Source organism: Podarcis raffonei, chromosome 5 (genome assembly GCF_027172205.1).
Source record: "Podarcis raffonei isolate rPodRaf1 chromosome 5, rPodRaf1.pri, whole genome shotgun sequence".
Taxonomy (NCBI): Eukaryota; Metazoa; Chordata; class Lepidosauria; order Squamata; family Lacertidae; genus Podarcis; species Podarcis raffonei.
The window spans coordinates 62,823,387-62,839,860 of record NC_070606.1 but is presented as its reverse complement, the minus strand read 5'-3'; the positions used below and the strand labels follow the sequence as shown (position 1 = coordinate 62,839,860).

The 16,474-nt window shown below is 42.4% G+C and overlaps 2 protein-coding genes and 1 long non-coding RNA gene across 4 annotated transcripts in view; 1 reads left to right on the top strand and 2 right to left on the bottom strand.

Annotated features, from left to right (window-relative positions):
• The first annotated feature begins 815 nt into the window (after positions 1-815).
• The window catches only part of LOC128414447 (uncharacterized), a 26,166-nt gene continuing 10,507 nt past the window's right edge, over positions 816-16,474 (top strand). Inside the window, exons 1-2 of the long non-coding RNA XR_008330663.1 lie at positions 816-1,131; positions 9,041-9,096. This is a non-coding gene — a long non-coding RNA (uncharacterized LOC128414447). The remainder of the gene's footprint in view (positions 1,132-9,040; positions 9,097-16,474) is intronic.
• On the bottom strand, positions 2,565-12,869 carry AGXT (alanine--glyoxylate aminotransferase). Of its 2 annotated transcripts, XM_053389747.1 has the most exons (11): positions 11,875-12,865; positions 10,642-10,834; positions 9,023-9,087; positions 8,644-8,744; positions 7,783-7,853; positions 6,963-7,047; positions 6,102-6,197; positions 5,545-5,614; positions 4,133-4,228; positions 3,340-3,468; positions 2,565-2,971 (listed from the first exon to the last, which is right to left on the bottom strand). In XM_053389747.1, exons 1-11 carry the CDS (start codon positions 12,139-12,141, stop codon positions 2,864-2,866), a joined length of 1,281 nt encoding a protein of 426 aa, XP_053245722.1. In that variant the 5' UTR covers positions 12,142-12,865; the 3' UTR covers positions 2,565-2,863. The 2 variants fall into 2 exon arrangements, with proteins under 2 accessions (XP_053245722.1, XP_053245723.1); XM_053389748.1 differs by lacking the exon at positions 6,102-6,197 and having other exon boundaries at positions 11,875-12,869.
• The window catches only part of LOC128414442 (allantoinase, mitochondrial-like), a 19,375-nt gene continuing 18,775 nt past the window's right edge, over positions 15,875-16,474 (bottom strand). Inside the window, exon 12 of the mRNA XM_053389744.1 lies at positions 15,875-16,461. Within this exon, the coding sequence (XP_053245719.1) occupies positions 16,300-16,461 (162 nt within the window). The 3' untranslated portion in view covers positions 15,875-16,299. The remainder of the gene's footprint in view (positions 16,462-16,474) is intronic.

Genomic DNA, 16,474 nt, shown 5'->3' with positions numbered 1-16,474 from the left:
TTATATTTTTACCTCAGCACATTTTCACTTTTTTCATTCCAGCTCTAGTCCCTTCTGGTGGCTACAGACTGAGGGGTTTTTTTGTTTTTGTTTTTTGTGTGTGTGTGCAGTGTCTCCTTGGCCATATTTCTGTGAAGCAGCTTCTGGAGTTTTTGGCATGTCCTGCAAATAAACAAGGTAGCAGCAGCATTTTTAGAACAGGCTTTGACTGCACAATATCTGTGATTGCTTGGGGGGGGGGTTGTTTTGCAGCTTCCTACACCATCTGCCTGGGCTTTCCAGATCACCATTCTCTGCTAGATCACCTAGTTTTGGCCCCTGCCTTTTTTGTTGGGCATTCCAGCTATTCCCACTACCCAGATCACCCACCCATTGTCCCCATATTTTTGGCAACCTCAGCCACACATTTTGAGGAAGTGGAGCAGCTGTGAGGAGGGTCCCTTGATAAATTGTCTAGGCAGGAGTTCCATTTTGGAGCAGGGTTTTCTCCACACCCACCCACCCACCATCCTTTATGCTCCATTCTGCTCTCTATTTGACAGTTCCTTTAGTTTTTGTAGTGGGTCTGCTTCCATTTGGGGGCTATTGGCCTCATTGACCCCCATCTTTAACACTCAGCAGAGGCAAGTTGGGTGGGCACTATTTATTTTAGTCTGGGCACGTGCTTTCCCCCTCTTATTTCTGTCATTACTCCTCCCTCAGTAGTTGTTCTACAGGAGTCTGCTGGGGGTGAACTTTTATTTAGACTCCCAGCATTTCTGCCTTGGGGGGTGGTGGTCTGTGGCTAGAGATAGGACATTCTAGAGATAGGAAGTAAGGGGTTCTGGAGGGTTGTCCCAAATCAGTGTGTCTGTGCGTGTGTTTGGGGCTTTTTAGGGTTTTGGTGCCCCTTATTTGACTAGTTGCATTTCCTCGGCCTGGGGTATCCTTTCCTTCCTGTTCTCATGTTTCTCTGTTGATTGCCTATTTGAGTGAATTTGTTTAGGGGTGTGGGGTTTGTCTGCTCTGCCACTTGATTTGGTGAGGGAGATGGCTTATCCCCTGAGAGAGGAGGCAAAGAACTGTACAACTCTGCATGTCATCCTTATCAGAGGAATATTCTCCATCTGGATCCCCAAACAAAAATTCATGGTAAGAATTCCCATTTTCTAAACTATAAGCATTGATTGATTGCATTTATATCCCACCTTTTCTTCGAGAAGCTCAAGGTGATGTATGTAGGTGACCTCTCCATTTTATCCTCACAACCCTGTGAAGCTGGGAGTGAGTCATGAGGAAGGGTGCAGGAATATTTGTGTATTTCATCTTCCCAGTCTAACACCTATTTTACTCAGAGGTACTATGCAAAGTAACTTCTCTCATGTTCATTTGCCTTGATAGAAATGAAAAGCCTACATTTGTAGGTCAGGGAGGTGAAGAGCGCAGCAGTAGCTGCTCTTTCTGCATCTCACTCTCAGTTCTACTTACCTAACTTAGCTGCTGCTGCTAGCTCAACCCCTGGAAAAGATTTTCCTGACTTCATCCTGATCAAGAACTATAATATATCTTGGATTCGTAGGACAGATAAGAAAAATGCAACCACACTTTTCTGTAAACATGCATTTTGCATGTGTAGAGTTGGTTGCCAGGTATAGTCCAAAGTAGAATGAATGGAGGAGAGATATATTATAGTTCTTGATCAGGATGAAGTCAGGAAAATCTTTTCCAGGGGTTGAGCTAGCAGCAGCAGCTAAGTTAGGTAAGTAGAACTGAGAGTGAGATGCAGAAAGAGCAGCTACTGCTGCGCTCTTCACCTCCCTGACCTACAAATGTAGGCTTTTCATTTCTATCAAGGCAAATGAACATGAGAGAAGTTACTTTGCATAGTACCTCTGAGTAAAATAGGTGTTAGACTGGGAAGATGAATTTTTGCAGTTAAGTGTCTCTTGGAGGAACAGCTTCCTTTTGCTTTTCTATATTCAGAGAGAACTCGCAAAACATGAAATGAAGAAAATTCTCTTCTAAAGTGCACTTCAGGTCAGAACACAAACAGTGTCTGGTTCTTTTTCAATAGCTTAGCATTCATGGGAAAGTCCCAAAGGTGTAAATGACTTAGACTACTAGGCATCAGTTGTGTATTCAAACTTTTTAATAGCAGCATGGGGTGGGAGAGTTGATGTTTATCATCTTGTACTTTGTACAGGTAGCTTAGGGATACCTGTCTTCTGTTTTAAACTTGGTCTAAAGCTAACATGCAATCATATCTTGGGGTGATTCCCCCCCCCCCAGCTTTCATCCAATTTACTCTATTGTCAGTAGGCTAGGTACATGTAGCCTTTTCAGACATTGGTAGGTGGCATAATCACACCATCGACACTAGAGGCACATGTGTACTCATTTTTTAAGCTCTTCAAAAAGAGTTTAAGAGCTGTTTGATCAGACTGAAAGTGCATGCACTTCACAGTGAGTTATGGCTTTTCTGAAAACTGGCATCTGGTTTCAGCCTTTGTGTTTCTTTCCTTATCCTCTCAAGACTTTTTCACACAATGGTTCAACAGCAAAATGAGAGGTATAAACTACAGAGACTCTTCTATTTACATACATCCAGACATATGTGTGAGTTTATGAGCATATAACAACTTGCACAACGGGAGCACACATTTGTTGAAGAAAAATACAAAGGGCATAACAGCACTAGTAAGTGTTCACAGTATAGCATGCAGTGAAAACAAAGTTTACTCTTGTGAATTGTAAACTATAGGTACCATTATGGAATAAAGAAAAGGGAAAGCACTTTATGTGGAATGTGCCTCTGATACTTTGCATGTCTTAAGTGTCACTGACACTTCTGGATCTTCTGTGTAAAAAACAATGGGGTGAGGTCTTATAGCTTGTTCTTGAGACAGTGCTGGAGAGCATCTTCCAGAGCATGGAGGACTCTGTCAACATTGTATTTAGTGGAGTTATATCCCATCAATCCTATTCGGAGAACCTAGTGATGAGATAATATAAAAAATAGAGTAAATGTTCTACAACTCATTCTCTTAGAAGGGCCCAGCCCTCATCTTAGTCTAAATGAGAAAGTGATTGAGTTCAGCATCTCAATGTCATGGAAACCATGTAAATAAGGTTAATTCTAATTAGAGGTATAAATAACTGATTCACTTCTCTTGGGGGGGTGGGAGGGATTACATGTTTGAATATTCATCTGCTTTCACACACAAAGCTAAAGTAGTAAAAGCCAGGTTTGTGGAGAAATAAAATATTTACAAAATGCTTTGCTTTTTGTTGAAAACCAGACAGTCCTGTCTTCAAACACCTTAGTTTATTTCTCATTTCCTGCCCCGAGACAATATCTACCTTGCCTGCTGAAGCACCCAGGCCTCCTGAAATCTCAATCCCATGCCTTTTCATAATGTAGTCAGTGATTTCCTTCCAGTCATATCCCTCAGGTACAAAGACAGTGTTGACTGTTGGAAGCCTTGCATCCTGAAAAATAAAGAGAATGAGTCAAAGGCACCCAGGTAATTTCTGAATGCATGTAAATGCTTCAATTTCCCAGGATTTCTAGCAAGCTGCACCATCTGGATGAAATGCCCTCACCCTAATGATTTCTCTCCTTGGTTGCATGGGACCTTCTCACACTAGGAATCTGCACTCACTGACCATTTGTCTGTGGTGAGCTTGATTCTGTGCAAGGCTAAAGAGAATGGTTTCTGAGTGTTAAAAGTTGGCTTCATATATGTTTCATATTCTGTCCTGTACATTTTGGTTTCCCTATCATTTCTGGTTACGTGTTGATTGGTGCTGAACAGTGAGATGCTCATGCAGTAAACTATCAACTATCCTGCTTTCAAACTACATTCAGCTGTGGAAACACTATTGCCTTAGCGCCAGCCTAAGTTAATAGACTGGTGTTGCTAGAACAAAGTCTCTCTGGCTTATCTCTGGTTCCCTTCTCATACCTCACTACCCTCGGTATATAATGTTCAACAGGCCTGCAATTACTGTCATTGTCTATTCCTTTCTCCATCCATCTCAAAGCAGGTCCTATAAAATGCAGCAGCACACATACAACTTAGTTCTCTTGTTCACTTCAATGGTGATTACTCAGCACAGAATGTGGAGCTAATTATTGTGGTTTGCATCCTACCGGTTCTTTCACAAAAAGTTGGAGGCCTAACTTCTGTAGCCCTGCACACAGGTCCAGGCTGTTCTCCTTGTGAAGCTTCCAGGAATTTTCTAACCCCTGTATACAAAATGCACTTTTATTTTAATGTGTAGGAAATAAAAACTATTTCAAATGCAACTATCTCTACACAGCAGGCTTATTATATTAGGATGGACACAGTGGGTGGGTATTTAACTAAACAATTCTGCTATCACAAGTACCTTTGACTGTGCAATGGAATTTCCTCTCTCTCATGTGCCGCTTAAATATGTTATTTGGTGAGCAGGGAGAGGAAGTTGTGTTGTGCAGCCAAAAGTGTATGTGCTAGCAGAATTATTTAATTGGATACTACCCTTTCATCTTTAAAAATGATAGGTTTGTAACTGAGTTTGGCTTTGTCAGTTCTGACCAGTTAGCAAAACTCTAAAATTAGTATGGTACTCATTTGTTTCTTAGGGTCCACATCATACAAAGTAATATACTCCTTACCAGTTGTGAATAAACCAAGGGCTTGCTTAGAAAGTAAGGCTGCAGACCTAACCATGTCTATTCAGAAGTGAGTCCTGTTGAATAAAATGGGGCTTACACTCAAGTAAGTAGGGTTAGGATTGCATCAGGCAGGCATCAGCCTTCAGTAGTCCTCATTCTGCTTCCAGTCAAGAAAGGGTGATACTGGTTCTATATTAGTTCCTTCTATGAGAACTAAGGTGCTTCATACATTATGCAGCATTCCCCCCCTCCCATAATTTTACAAGTGTTATAACCATTATTGCTTCCAGAAAATCATATAGGGGAGAGATATTTTGGGAAGTCCTGGATGGACATTCACGGCAAAAATTAATCTACTACACCTTTTAGGAACACATTGACTTTGCTGTGGGTTAAACCACAGAGCCTAGGGCTTGCCGATCAGAAGGTCGGCGGTTCGAATCCCCACGACGGGGTGAGTTCCCACTGCTTGGTCCCTGCTCCTGTCCACCTAGCAGTTTGAAAGCACATCAAAGTGCAAGTAGATAAATAGGTACCACTCCGGTGGGAAGGTAAACGGCGTTTCCGTGTGCTGCTCTGGTTCACCAGAAGCGGCTTAGTCATGCTGACCACATGACCCGGAAGCTGTCTGCGGACAAATGTTGGCTCCCTTGGCCAATAAAGTGAGATGAGCGCTGCAACCCCAGAGTCGGTCACGACTGGACCTAATGGTCAGGGGTCCCTTTACCTTTACCTTTAAGTTTATTACTAATGAGGTCACAGTGAATATGATTGCTGAATAATATCTGGATCCACTCTAATATGCCCATTCTTAACTAAGCAGCAGACATATCTTGATTTCAGTATCTTCCTTTGTTTCTCTACTACTTCAGCCTGTAGGCTTTCAGTCTCCCACACTGACTGACCTTTTCTGCAAGAATTGCCAAGCCTTCTCGCAGACAGAAAAACGTGTTGATGGGTGCAGTATGATGATACCTGCAAAGATACATGCAACATGTAAGGGTGATGCTCAATTTGCATGGACCAATCTATCAGAAACCGCTTCACAATATATATCCTACCTATCAACACCCCCCCTACGCCAAAACAAAATAGTGACAGGAAAGTGAAGCGAGGAAGTATTGTCATATTCTCAATTGAAACCTATGTCAAACTAGGTGCTGCCCAGTGCTTGTATTTGTGCTTTGAATCACTCATTGTAAGCAAGCAGCAAGTGTGCTCTCTGTCTCTCTCTCCCCCCAAGAGTTGCATGTGAGAGAATGAGCTGTTCCCTGCCATATTTCCATTCAAAGCCTTTTCTCTTACCCCACCTGCTTTCCCAGCTATATGATAGAAAGATTGGGGGAAGCAATGGTAGTGCAGATCTGCTGCTCAATAATGGTCCAGGGCCTAATCCATTTCTGGAGGCCAGGAAAATACTTTAAAAGTGAGGAGAATGAGAAGCCATAGAATTCGCTCTCACTTTCTTGGCTGATCGTTGCAGCCCCAGTATTGAGCCAGCTCCTCCATGTCCAGATAAAAGGAGATTGGTTTCGTCTTCCTACTGTAAATCTTCTTCCTGACAAAATGGAAATGCAAATATTGGTCACCTGAAGGAAATCTACCAATGAATCACATTCTTTGTGCACCTCCTACCCCTAGTGTATTTGCTGTAAACCGCACAGTTCAGTGGGGGGAGGAAACTGGCTCTTCAGATGTTGAACTTCAGCTTCTATCATCCCTAACCATTAGCCATGATGGCTGAGGTTGATGGGGGTTGGAATCCAACAACGTATTTAGTTTCCACATGGACTAAATAGTGCCAATGTGTGTGTGTGAAAGAGCAATGGAGTGGCAGTGCCAGAACAGAACCTGGAAGATGCCATGTGGCCTCACTTAGCCCCTTTGTTAGAAACAAGCAGGAAAATGTAGATAATATGAGGTGCTTGAACCTGGAGCTTGCAAGAAGGCTCAGAGGTTGAACTCTGTGAGATGTGGGGCTCACTTAGTTCAGTGAGTTGAACCCAAAGAATGGAATGGTAGGAAAACACCATGACATTTTTGATAATTTGTAGAGTGTAAACAAGCTGTTGCAGAAGCTGAAGAGCATTTTTGGATGAGCTTCATTCTTCGCTCACAACACTTTAGTGCCAAGGTATAAAACAGTTATTTGGTTAGCTGAGGACCCCTTTTGCACATGGAAATCCATTTTTTGATCCAGCTCAGTGTCTTTAGGAGGGAAATGAGCCTCCTATCATTTCCCATATCTCTTCTATAAAGCATTGACTTGCGTAACATCCAGTTGGAAATAACATCTCCCCAAAACAAATATTTTTTTGCTTACCTTGCTCTCTGGCTGAAAGAAATGGGTGAAGCACCAGGTGGTGCATTTAAGACTTTCTGTGAGCCTGAGTAGAGGATGTCAATTCCTGTGTGCTCAACAGGGGAGAAAAAATGTTAATAAGTGTTCCTTCACTATGGCAGATGTCCTGTTCACTTCTGTACTACCAGGATTCTTTGTGGAAAGTCATGACAATTAAAAATGAAATAAAGCCAATATAAGTGCAATATGTATAGAGCAATGGTTCCCAAATGGTGGCCTGTGGACTACAAGCTTCCATTGCATGTCTGTAAAAACACAAATAATCATACAGCACCTAACACAGTGCATGGTGCTCATTTGCTATAACAGGCATGAAAATGATTAAGTGGTCTGCCAAGACCCTCAGCAATTTTCAAGTAGTCCATGGGAGGAAAATTTGAGAAGTTAAGCAAGATACTTGTTTGTTTATTACTAATGTCATAAATTACTTCCCCAACCTGGTGACCTCCAGATGTTTTGGATGCACTTCTTGCTGGTGGGAGTTGTAATCCAGAACATCTGCAGGACACCAAGTTGGAGAAGGCTTTCATATACTTAGGGAGAAGCTTGGACACTAGTTTCAGATTTACCTACTTTTCCTCTAGAATGTAGCAAAGGCCAGAGAGCATCTCCTATACTATCTTTTGTATTCCTCTTCTCTTAGCAAACACACATCTATCTTCTGCCTTCTCCAGTGATGATGAAGGAAAGATGCAAGTTATTCTGATTAGGAACCTCAAACCATTTCTACATCAATGGTAAACATTTGTGTTACTATGACAGATTGTTACATCTTGCTCACCTTGCTGGTCCATAAGAATTGGAGCTCCACCCAGTGATGCTACGGCATCCACCAGTAGTAAACAATTATATCTAAAACGAGGAAGGAAAGAATAGAGATTTAGCATGTTATGGAAGGCAGGGCTTAACTTGCAAACAGGTCATCCAGATCAGATTTCTCTGTGTGCAAGTGCACTACCACACATTCTGTTGTTTTTAAGTCATATGCTATTTCACTGTTAGCCATTGATGCCAGTTGGCAGAGCTTGGTCGAATGCATCTGGGCTGGGTTTCTCTCTCTCCCCACTCAATTGGTCTTCCCCTCTTTTCCATTCTGGGCAGATGTGGGTATCCAGGAAGTGCACAAGAATGTAAGAGTAAATGTTAGTATCCTTATCCAACCAGTTACCATGTTTCACAATGAGGAAAATGGAGGCTTGTACTTTTTCTGTGGTTGATTGAATATTAATTCTAAACAAACAAACAAAATAAACACTGAGGTTTGAGTAAGAAGAAAACTTAGTAATGCTATATTAAGAGAGGTCCAAATGCACAGTGAACAAACAAACAACTTTCCAAAAGATATAGTAGATGTGGAGCTCCTTGTGTCTTTCATTTGGTTTAAGCAATTGATAACAGCTCTCTTATTCAGATTTTCTAAGCATAGGGAACCTTTGGATTTAGGGAAAAGAAAGTGTGGTACAGCAGTAGTTGAAGGAGAATGCCACATGGGCAAGGGGGAATTAACGGAGGCACAAGGGGTTCACAATCCACACTAAGCTGAGATATGGGTGGGCCCACGGTAAATCAAGCAGCTTAGACTGCAGCCTTGAGGCCTTTGTTTCTGAGGCAAATAAGTATTTGACCTCCATGACCCACTGACCTGTGACAGAGTTCTCCAAGGCCATCCAGGGGCTGAAGCACTCCAGTGGAGGATTCTCCATGTGTGATGAAAAATAAAAAGGGAGCATGTGTCACTAAACCCTAGGAGAGGCAACAGGGGGGGGGGGAGAGTCAGACAAGACAAAAAACAGGGGAGCAGTAGGTGAACAGTAATCTTCTCCTAGTAGGTGGGAGGCTAAATTGCTATGAACTGGTTGTCCCAACCATCTACATAAGAAAGACATAGACTGCAGGTTTCACTCAGAGCTGTATTTATGTATCTAAATTATCTATATAATATCCTGCCTTTCAGGATACAAACTCTCCCAATAAACATGCTCTTTGCTGCTACTTTCAGCTACTTTGCTCACATAACTCACCTTTTCTATTTCTTCTAGAGTGAAACACTCTCCAGGGGCCTTTACTAGCTGATGAACATCTGCTCCTAAAAAAGGTAATGGATTACAAATCATGTTACTTGAACTTTGTTAAAGGAGAAGCAAAGGACAAAATTGTACCTAAGGCTCCTGGGAAGCACCAACATTCATTCCAATTACATAATAATAAAGCCCTTCTAGGGGAAGGTAGGATATAATATTCTATATTATATTATTATTATTATTATTATTATTATTATTATTATTATTATTATTATTATATTTATACCCCACCTTTCTGCCAAGGAGCTCAAAGTGATGTACATGGTTTCCCTCATTGGTAGTTCAATTTTATCCTCACAATGACCCTCTGAAGTAGGTTAGGCTGGCAGATAGTGACTGGCTCAAAATCACTCATAGAGTGTAATTTCACTGGGTTTCAGTTTCCTTGGATTTAAAATTCTATGATTCTATGAAAAGAAGAGGGCCTGACTAAGCAGCTTTTAGAGGCTTCACTTGACTAGTTTGGATTTTGCTGATCCTTGAAAAGGAATGAGACATGTGTGCATTATTGTGGCTAATAAGGACTGAGTATGCCTCAGTGCACCCTGAAACTCTATTTGAAAAGTGATTTGGACCAGGAGAAATTACAATCTAGACACAGTTTGAAGACTCTGGATTGTTGGTTCAACTGACTGGTTATGACAGTGAGCACCTTTGACATTTTCACTTGACGGCATTAAGACGTCAGGTGATTTGAGAGGTGTATGGTCCTGCCCATCTGTCAAAACTGACCTGCACGGAATGAATCAGCTCTTGATCAGACCCTTGGTGTGAAAAAGGTTCCCTACACCTGATTGAGCTCAACAAAGTCCACCAAAAAAGCCAACACATGAGAATGCAAGTTTTAGGTTTAGGGGTGGAGTACCATTCCTGGTGGACTGATGGGAAGACAGCAAATCACTTCTCACTTGGTAGCAGTTCACAACAAGTTATGATAAGAGAGCCACAGGCGCTTCTGTTTGAAATGGGTCATGTATTAACATCATCTTTGCCAAAGTCCATTCAAGCTCCATGGGAACCTCCAGAGTATATGATGATTAAACTTGGAGCAGGAAAGAAGCATTTGATTATTAAAAACAAATTGGGAGGAATTCAACTTAGTGTTAAGCTACAGTCCCATAGTGGCAGTGGCGTAGCGTGGGGGGTGCAGGGGGGCCCGGCCGCATCGGGCGCAACATCTGGGGGTTAGGGTTAGGGTGCGCAAATCCACGGGTTAGGGGGTACAAATTACTTGCCTTGCCCCGGGTGCTGACAACCCACGCTACGCCACTGCATAGTGGTGTACAAGTCGCAGTAGCAAAGAAGGTTCTTGTGGCTTGGTTGCACAGCAGATTGCAGTAGCCCCAATACATCCTGTTGCACTGGATTTCATATTATACAACCATTATTCTCACCCTTACATGAGTGGTGGTGGTTGGTGTTGCAAATTTCGCATTCAGTATGGTTTTACAACTCTTAAGTTACTTTGAAACATTTTATGCAGTAAGCAATGAATAAACGATATAAATAATACTATAAAGGAATGCTAGGTTTGAAGGAAAAGGTTCCAAAAAACATACCAAGTCTTTTGGCAATGCCAGTTGCACGTTCACCCCAAAATCCATTCATAGCTATGAGCACTTTGTCTCCCTGCTCCACCATGTTCAAGAAGGCTGCTTCCATGGCACAATGGCCTGTGCCACTGACAGCCAATGTGAGGGGGTTCTGTGTCTGAAATGCATACTGGATTCCAAGCTTGATCTCATCCATTATCTGAGGGCAACAGAGAATATAATCAGTGTTCAAAGAAACTTTCCCAAGGCTGGCAGTGCAAGTGTATTTATGTCTGTGGATTGTGACAGTGGCATTCATAGGAGGAAGAGATAACAGTGTGGCACCCATTAAAAGTTTCTATACACTATGATGGACAAAAGACAACATCCAGAAAGGGCTGAACAAAGTCCAAAATGCTGTTACGGAAGAGAATACTCCCACAGTAGAGTTACTCAGCCGCAGTTGAGATCCTGCTCTTGCTTCTTTATTTCTTTGCATCATATAATACATTGATTATTCTCACTTTATGAACAGCCACGTGGAAATGTTGAATCCTAAAGCCTCACACACCCTGGTGATAATTAAGTAGGTTTTCTGATAGAGCAGATTTCAAGCATCATAAACACAGAAGGTGTCTGTATTTATATACAAGTCCTCTCTCATGGGGCCTCAAAATGCAGGTCAGCGTGGAACTCCCCTATTTCTTAACATGGCTCTTAGCCAGATTATACACAGAAATTACATGCCTCCAATTTAGTGATATATTTGCCTGCTACTAAGCCTGAGATCACTCCCATGAATAGTTAGCAATCCTTTCTGAGTATTTGATCTCAAAGGAATATCTGTCTTCCTGACTGATATACAGAGGAATAAGCACCATGAGATCTATTTAGCAGAAGTTTGTCTAGATTTAAAGAGTTGGGTTTTCAAAGTTTTATATATGCTTAGTGGATCTAGATCAGAGGAAAGCCTGAGACTCACATGAGCTCAGTGGACTCAAGTTCTTAAAAATGGGGAAATAACCAGAAATAATAGTCCCATCACAGAGGAAGAAAATCATGCTTCTGGTTATCAAGAAATTCTGTGGCTAAATAATAATGATTTTCCATAAATGTATTAGTTAAGAACATTACTTTTGATTAAAAAAAATTGATCCATAGACTAATGAATAAATAGTCAGGGTGATACTTGAAAGCTGGAAAAGCATTAAGTAGAAGCTGAAGTAGGAGCACACAAGGAATTAGGATTTTATTTCTTACCTGGATCATCTCTTTGTGGACATGTCCTATGAGCTGTCGACAGCCTGCAGACAAGATCCGGGGAGGGCAATTGGAGGGCCCAGGGCCCAGCAATAACCTGTCTGGAACAGACAGTGGCTGTAGCAGAGGTGCTGGAGGTGGCAGAGATAGGTTTTGAGAAGCCATGGTGCGGCAACACTGAGTTAAAACCAGAGGCCGCCGAACAGGAGTCCAACCTGCTGCTTGCAGCACTGGGAACACACTGCTCACCCCTGACCTTAAATACATGGTAAGCTGGGGTTGAGCAAAACAAACAGATCTTAGATCAGATAAATGCTAGCACACCTCCCTCTTGTTTCTCTCCTCTTCTGAAAAATCTTCCAGTGACTGTCATTGGTCTCCAGGCTCCTTGTGAATATGAGCTTATCTTTAGAACACAGCCTCCAACTTACTTACTCCTTGGTTTTCTCCCAGAGAGTTCTGTGCTTTCTAATGCCTTTGGCCTTCCTTGCCTGGGAATTCTACACCTGTTAGAAGCTGGAAAGTTAAATATCATGCAAACAAAGATCTGAAGGAGACGTATTTTCCTTGTTCTTTGGGCAACACAGAGAAGCTTCCTATGCTGTCTCAACTTCTGTAGAAGTTGCTTCCCTCACAGAACGGAGAGAAACTGGACAACTGGACCATTATGTTTGGTTCTGTCCGAAATCCCCGAAACTATATAAAATTTAAGTTTTATTCTTTATTCTTTATTGTAGTTGTCTAACACTGGTATGCTGAGCACTCGCTGGTTATTGTTTGCCAGGAACAGTGAATTCTAGATTAATAATGGGGTTAACAAGTAACTGTGCCTGCCTGCTTATTGCCAGAGACTGACTGAAGTAATCCCCCCTCCCCGCAAGAAATAGGGTGATCTCTGTGTTATTCTGTGTTCCTTTTTTTGCCTGACTTGCTCCTTCTTTTCCCTCCAACCCATTCTGTGATCCACCCTTCAGCTCTGAAACTTCCTCTGCCTCCAACTGTTGCCTCCTGCCTGGTACAGTTCCCCACAAATCATTAGCCCCCTCTCCCAAGTCAGACACCAGCCCCCCTTCTCCCTGTACACACTTGCCAGCGTTCTGCCTGTCCCTGACATGTATGGGAACTGCAGGTGAGTGCACCTAATAACTGAAATAAGTACCATGCAGACATATTGTAAGAGCAGCTGGTGCACAGAGGTATACTGCTTCTGAATGTTGAAGTAACCAGGTAAAGCTGAAAGTGGCAAAAGGCAATTAATAGGAGACAAGCAACAATTCACTACACACAACTGTGTCCTGACTGTCTTGTAGTCTGGGGACAGATGCTACAACTTCACTAATTGTTTTCCCCTGGGCCGAGTAGTATAAAAATATAAGTTGCACATGTTCCTTAAGATCACAGTAGAGCACCTTCAGCTGTCAGTAGACAATAGTAAAGGTAAAGGGACCCCTGACCATTAGGTCCAGTCGTGACCAACTCTGGGGTTGCGGTGCTCATCTCGCTTTATTGGCCGAGGGAGCCGGCGTACAGCTTCTGGGTCATGTGGCCAGCATGACTAAGCCGCTTCTGGCGAACCAGAGCAGCGCATGGAAACGCCGTTTACCTTCCTGCTGGATACCTATTTATCTACTTGCACTTTGACGTGCTTTCAAACTGCTAGGTTGGCAGGAGCAGGGACCAAGCAACAGGAGCTCACCCCATTGTGGGGATTCGAACCGCCAACCTTCTGATCGGCAAGTCCTAGGCTCTGTGGTTTAACCCACAGCGCCACCCACGTCCCTTTCAGTAGACAATAGCTCACTGTAAATATCTTTATTTTGCTTTCCTATTTCTTTTTTAATTTCCTAATGGGCTCACTTCAGCGCGGGTGGCGCTGTGGGTAAAAGCCTCAGCGCCTAGGGCTTGCCGATCGAAAGGTCGGCAGTTCGAATCCCCGTGGCGGGGTGCGCTCCCGCTGCTCGGTCCCAGCGCCTGCCAACCTAGCAGTTCGAAAGCATCCCCGGGTGCAAGTAGATAAATAGGGACCGCTTACTGGCGGGAAGGTAAACGGCGTTTCCGTGTGCTGCGCTGGCTCGCCAGATGCAGCTTTGTCACGCTGGCCACGTGACCCGGAAGTGTCTTCGGACAGCGCTGGCCCCCGGCCTCTTGAGTGAGATGGGCGCACAACCCCAGAGTCTGTCAAGACTGGCCCGTACGGGCAGGGGTACCTTTACCTTTACCTTTAATGGGTTCACTTAATCTACAAAGAGTTTCAATGTGCAGTGCAGCAACTTCTCTATGGTTAGACCACAACTATTTTGTGCTTTAAAAATGTATGTAGCTGAGATGCATGCATTTGTGTCATGCCAAGTCCATATTACAGTTTTCAGAGCTCTCATGATTGCTGAGCAACCTCCCCACCTCCCACCCCCTGCCCCTAGCTTCAATCCAGTAATAGAACAATGGTGACCAGACAGGAGGGGGCAGAACTGGCCAAATTCTGTAATACAGTAGTTTGAACATCTGAGGGCCAGACTAGACATTAACTTCATGAATGCAATTAGTGTAAATAGTAGCTGAGCTTGAGCAACCTCAGCACAATGAGGGGAGAGGAAGAGAAGTGGAATTATTTCTGCTTCACCAGAATCCCTGTAAAATTCCTTTACAAGGCAAAGTCCTATTTCTAGACTGAGGTGATGAAACCAAGTATATCTACTGGCTATGATGAGCATTGGACTGGGGCCAATGGGGCCTCCAGATAGCTGTTTTATTGAACATTCACCCTGATTTGGTTTTCACAAAGATGGCAGGGAGGTTAGACAACACCAGCTATTTATTCAACATTCATTCTGATTTGTCTGAGGGGAGGTTAGACAATGTTGCATCAAACAATTGTTTTTCCAGCGCATTTCTTCATCACTTTCCTTTTTGCAAAGTTTGGAGGAAGGTTTGTTTCACAAGAGCACCAATAATCTTCAATTGCACCATCTGAATGCCATTATCCCACCAGAAGATAGCAACAGTTTCTCTGGTTTCAGTGACTGAATTACCGGTACTTCCCTTCTACCCTTTTCCGCAATTTTCCTTTATAGCGTTTGCATTTTCAAGGAAGCTCACTTTGTATCAGACCATATACTGTACTTCATTCTGAGAATCTGCCCTTTTACTGGGACAACTTGTATTTCTGTGATATTAAGCCCTCTAATGTTTTGTTTAGCATTTTTATGTACCACGAGCCCTTGCCAGCTAATAAACACTAAGGTCCAAATGCTCTGGCAGGATGTATGTTCTAGCACAGCACTGTCAAAGGGAAATGCTGCCTTTTAGTTTTGACAAAGTGATTGCTTTGTTTCTATGGATTTTCAAATTAAGTCAAATAGGAGAAAAATAAATTATTCAGGATTGCTTGGCTGGCAGTGGCAGTCTTAAAGCCTCATGGATGTTGCAGAGCACTGTGCCTAGTTTTGCATTTAGTATAGTTTGTCTGAGAGAGGACTTAAAATATGTAACTCTCTAATTCAGGGGTAGTTTAACTCCCAACTCCAATAAAACTCAGCCAGGATGGTCAGGAATGATAAGAGGTATAGTCCAACATCTGGAGGACTGCAGGTTTCTCATCCTTGCTCTAAAGGTTAGAGCAACTGCAAGAATTGAAAAATGCACAATTCAAACACGTTTACTTGACATCCCATTTTGATCATATTCTGATCAGGAAATCAATAGATCATACTTTGATTAAAGAGTTATATCGAAAGCCTCTTTATCTAATTTCTGAGGTCATAGCCATAGTGAAAGAATACTTATTCAGAACTCATCACACTTTGGCATATTGCTGTTTGATTCACTGTGAGCACTGTGTTACATTAAATTTGAAAATCAGATCAATGATTTGCAAAATAAACACTTTGAGATGAAGCTTCAAGAGCTGCAAGATCACCCAGACCTTTTGTCCTGTTCCCCCATCACCCTGATTTTTTATTAGCCTTATTTATACTTCTGGAAAGCAAGAAGGCATGAGGGAGTGGCTCCAATAACTTTTTACTGTTCCATTATTGCATATCCTTTAGATATCAGCTGGAGCTGTTGACCTCATTTTATTTATTCAGCAGTTATAGAAAAATTCAGAAAGTGTAGCAGCTGCTCTCACTGAGACAATAGACTATGTGATTGCAGTTTATTCTTTATGTTACTCATCCTTGGACTCAGATATACAGCTGCAAATAAAACGTTTTAAATGTGTTGTAAAGTGCAATATACAAATGTGACACTAGACGGTAACAGTGAGACAGTGCAAAATTTAATGTATTTTTCAAAACATTTTTTTAAAAAGCATTTTCACAGCGTTTTTTGTATGTGTGTAGATTCCACTCTCCTCTTCTATTCTTCCAGCTTCCCTTCTGCCCAGATTTGTGTTTAGCTAGTACATTTGTCATACTCTCTTCCTCATTAGTAGTAGGGTGATGAGACTCTTGTAGGCATCTTTCTCTCTGTCACAAGCAGGTCCCCTTCTGGCTTGGATGCAAATTTCCCATTCAGATAAACCAGCCTGCCACGTACAAGAGTGGCAAAGACTTCACCATAAAGCTGGAAACCCAAGTATGGGGTTAGCTAAAGTAGGGAG

Coding starts and splice junctions, on each gene's coding strand:
- AGXT (XM_053389747.1), bottom strand. CDS start 12,141: ATGTATTTAAGGTCAGGGGTGAGCAGTGTGTTCCCAGTGCTGCAAGCA. Junction 9,088..10,641: donor TGGCATTGCCAAAAGACTTG/GTATGTTTTTTG, acceptor TACCTTTTTTAG/GAGCAGATGTTCATCAGCTA. Junction 2,972..3,339: donor TGGGTGCTTCAGCAGGCAAG/GTAGATATTGTC, acceptor TCTCATCACTAG/GTTCTCCGAATAGGATTGAT.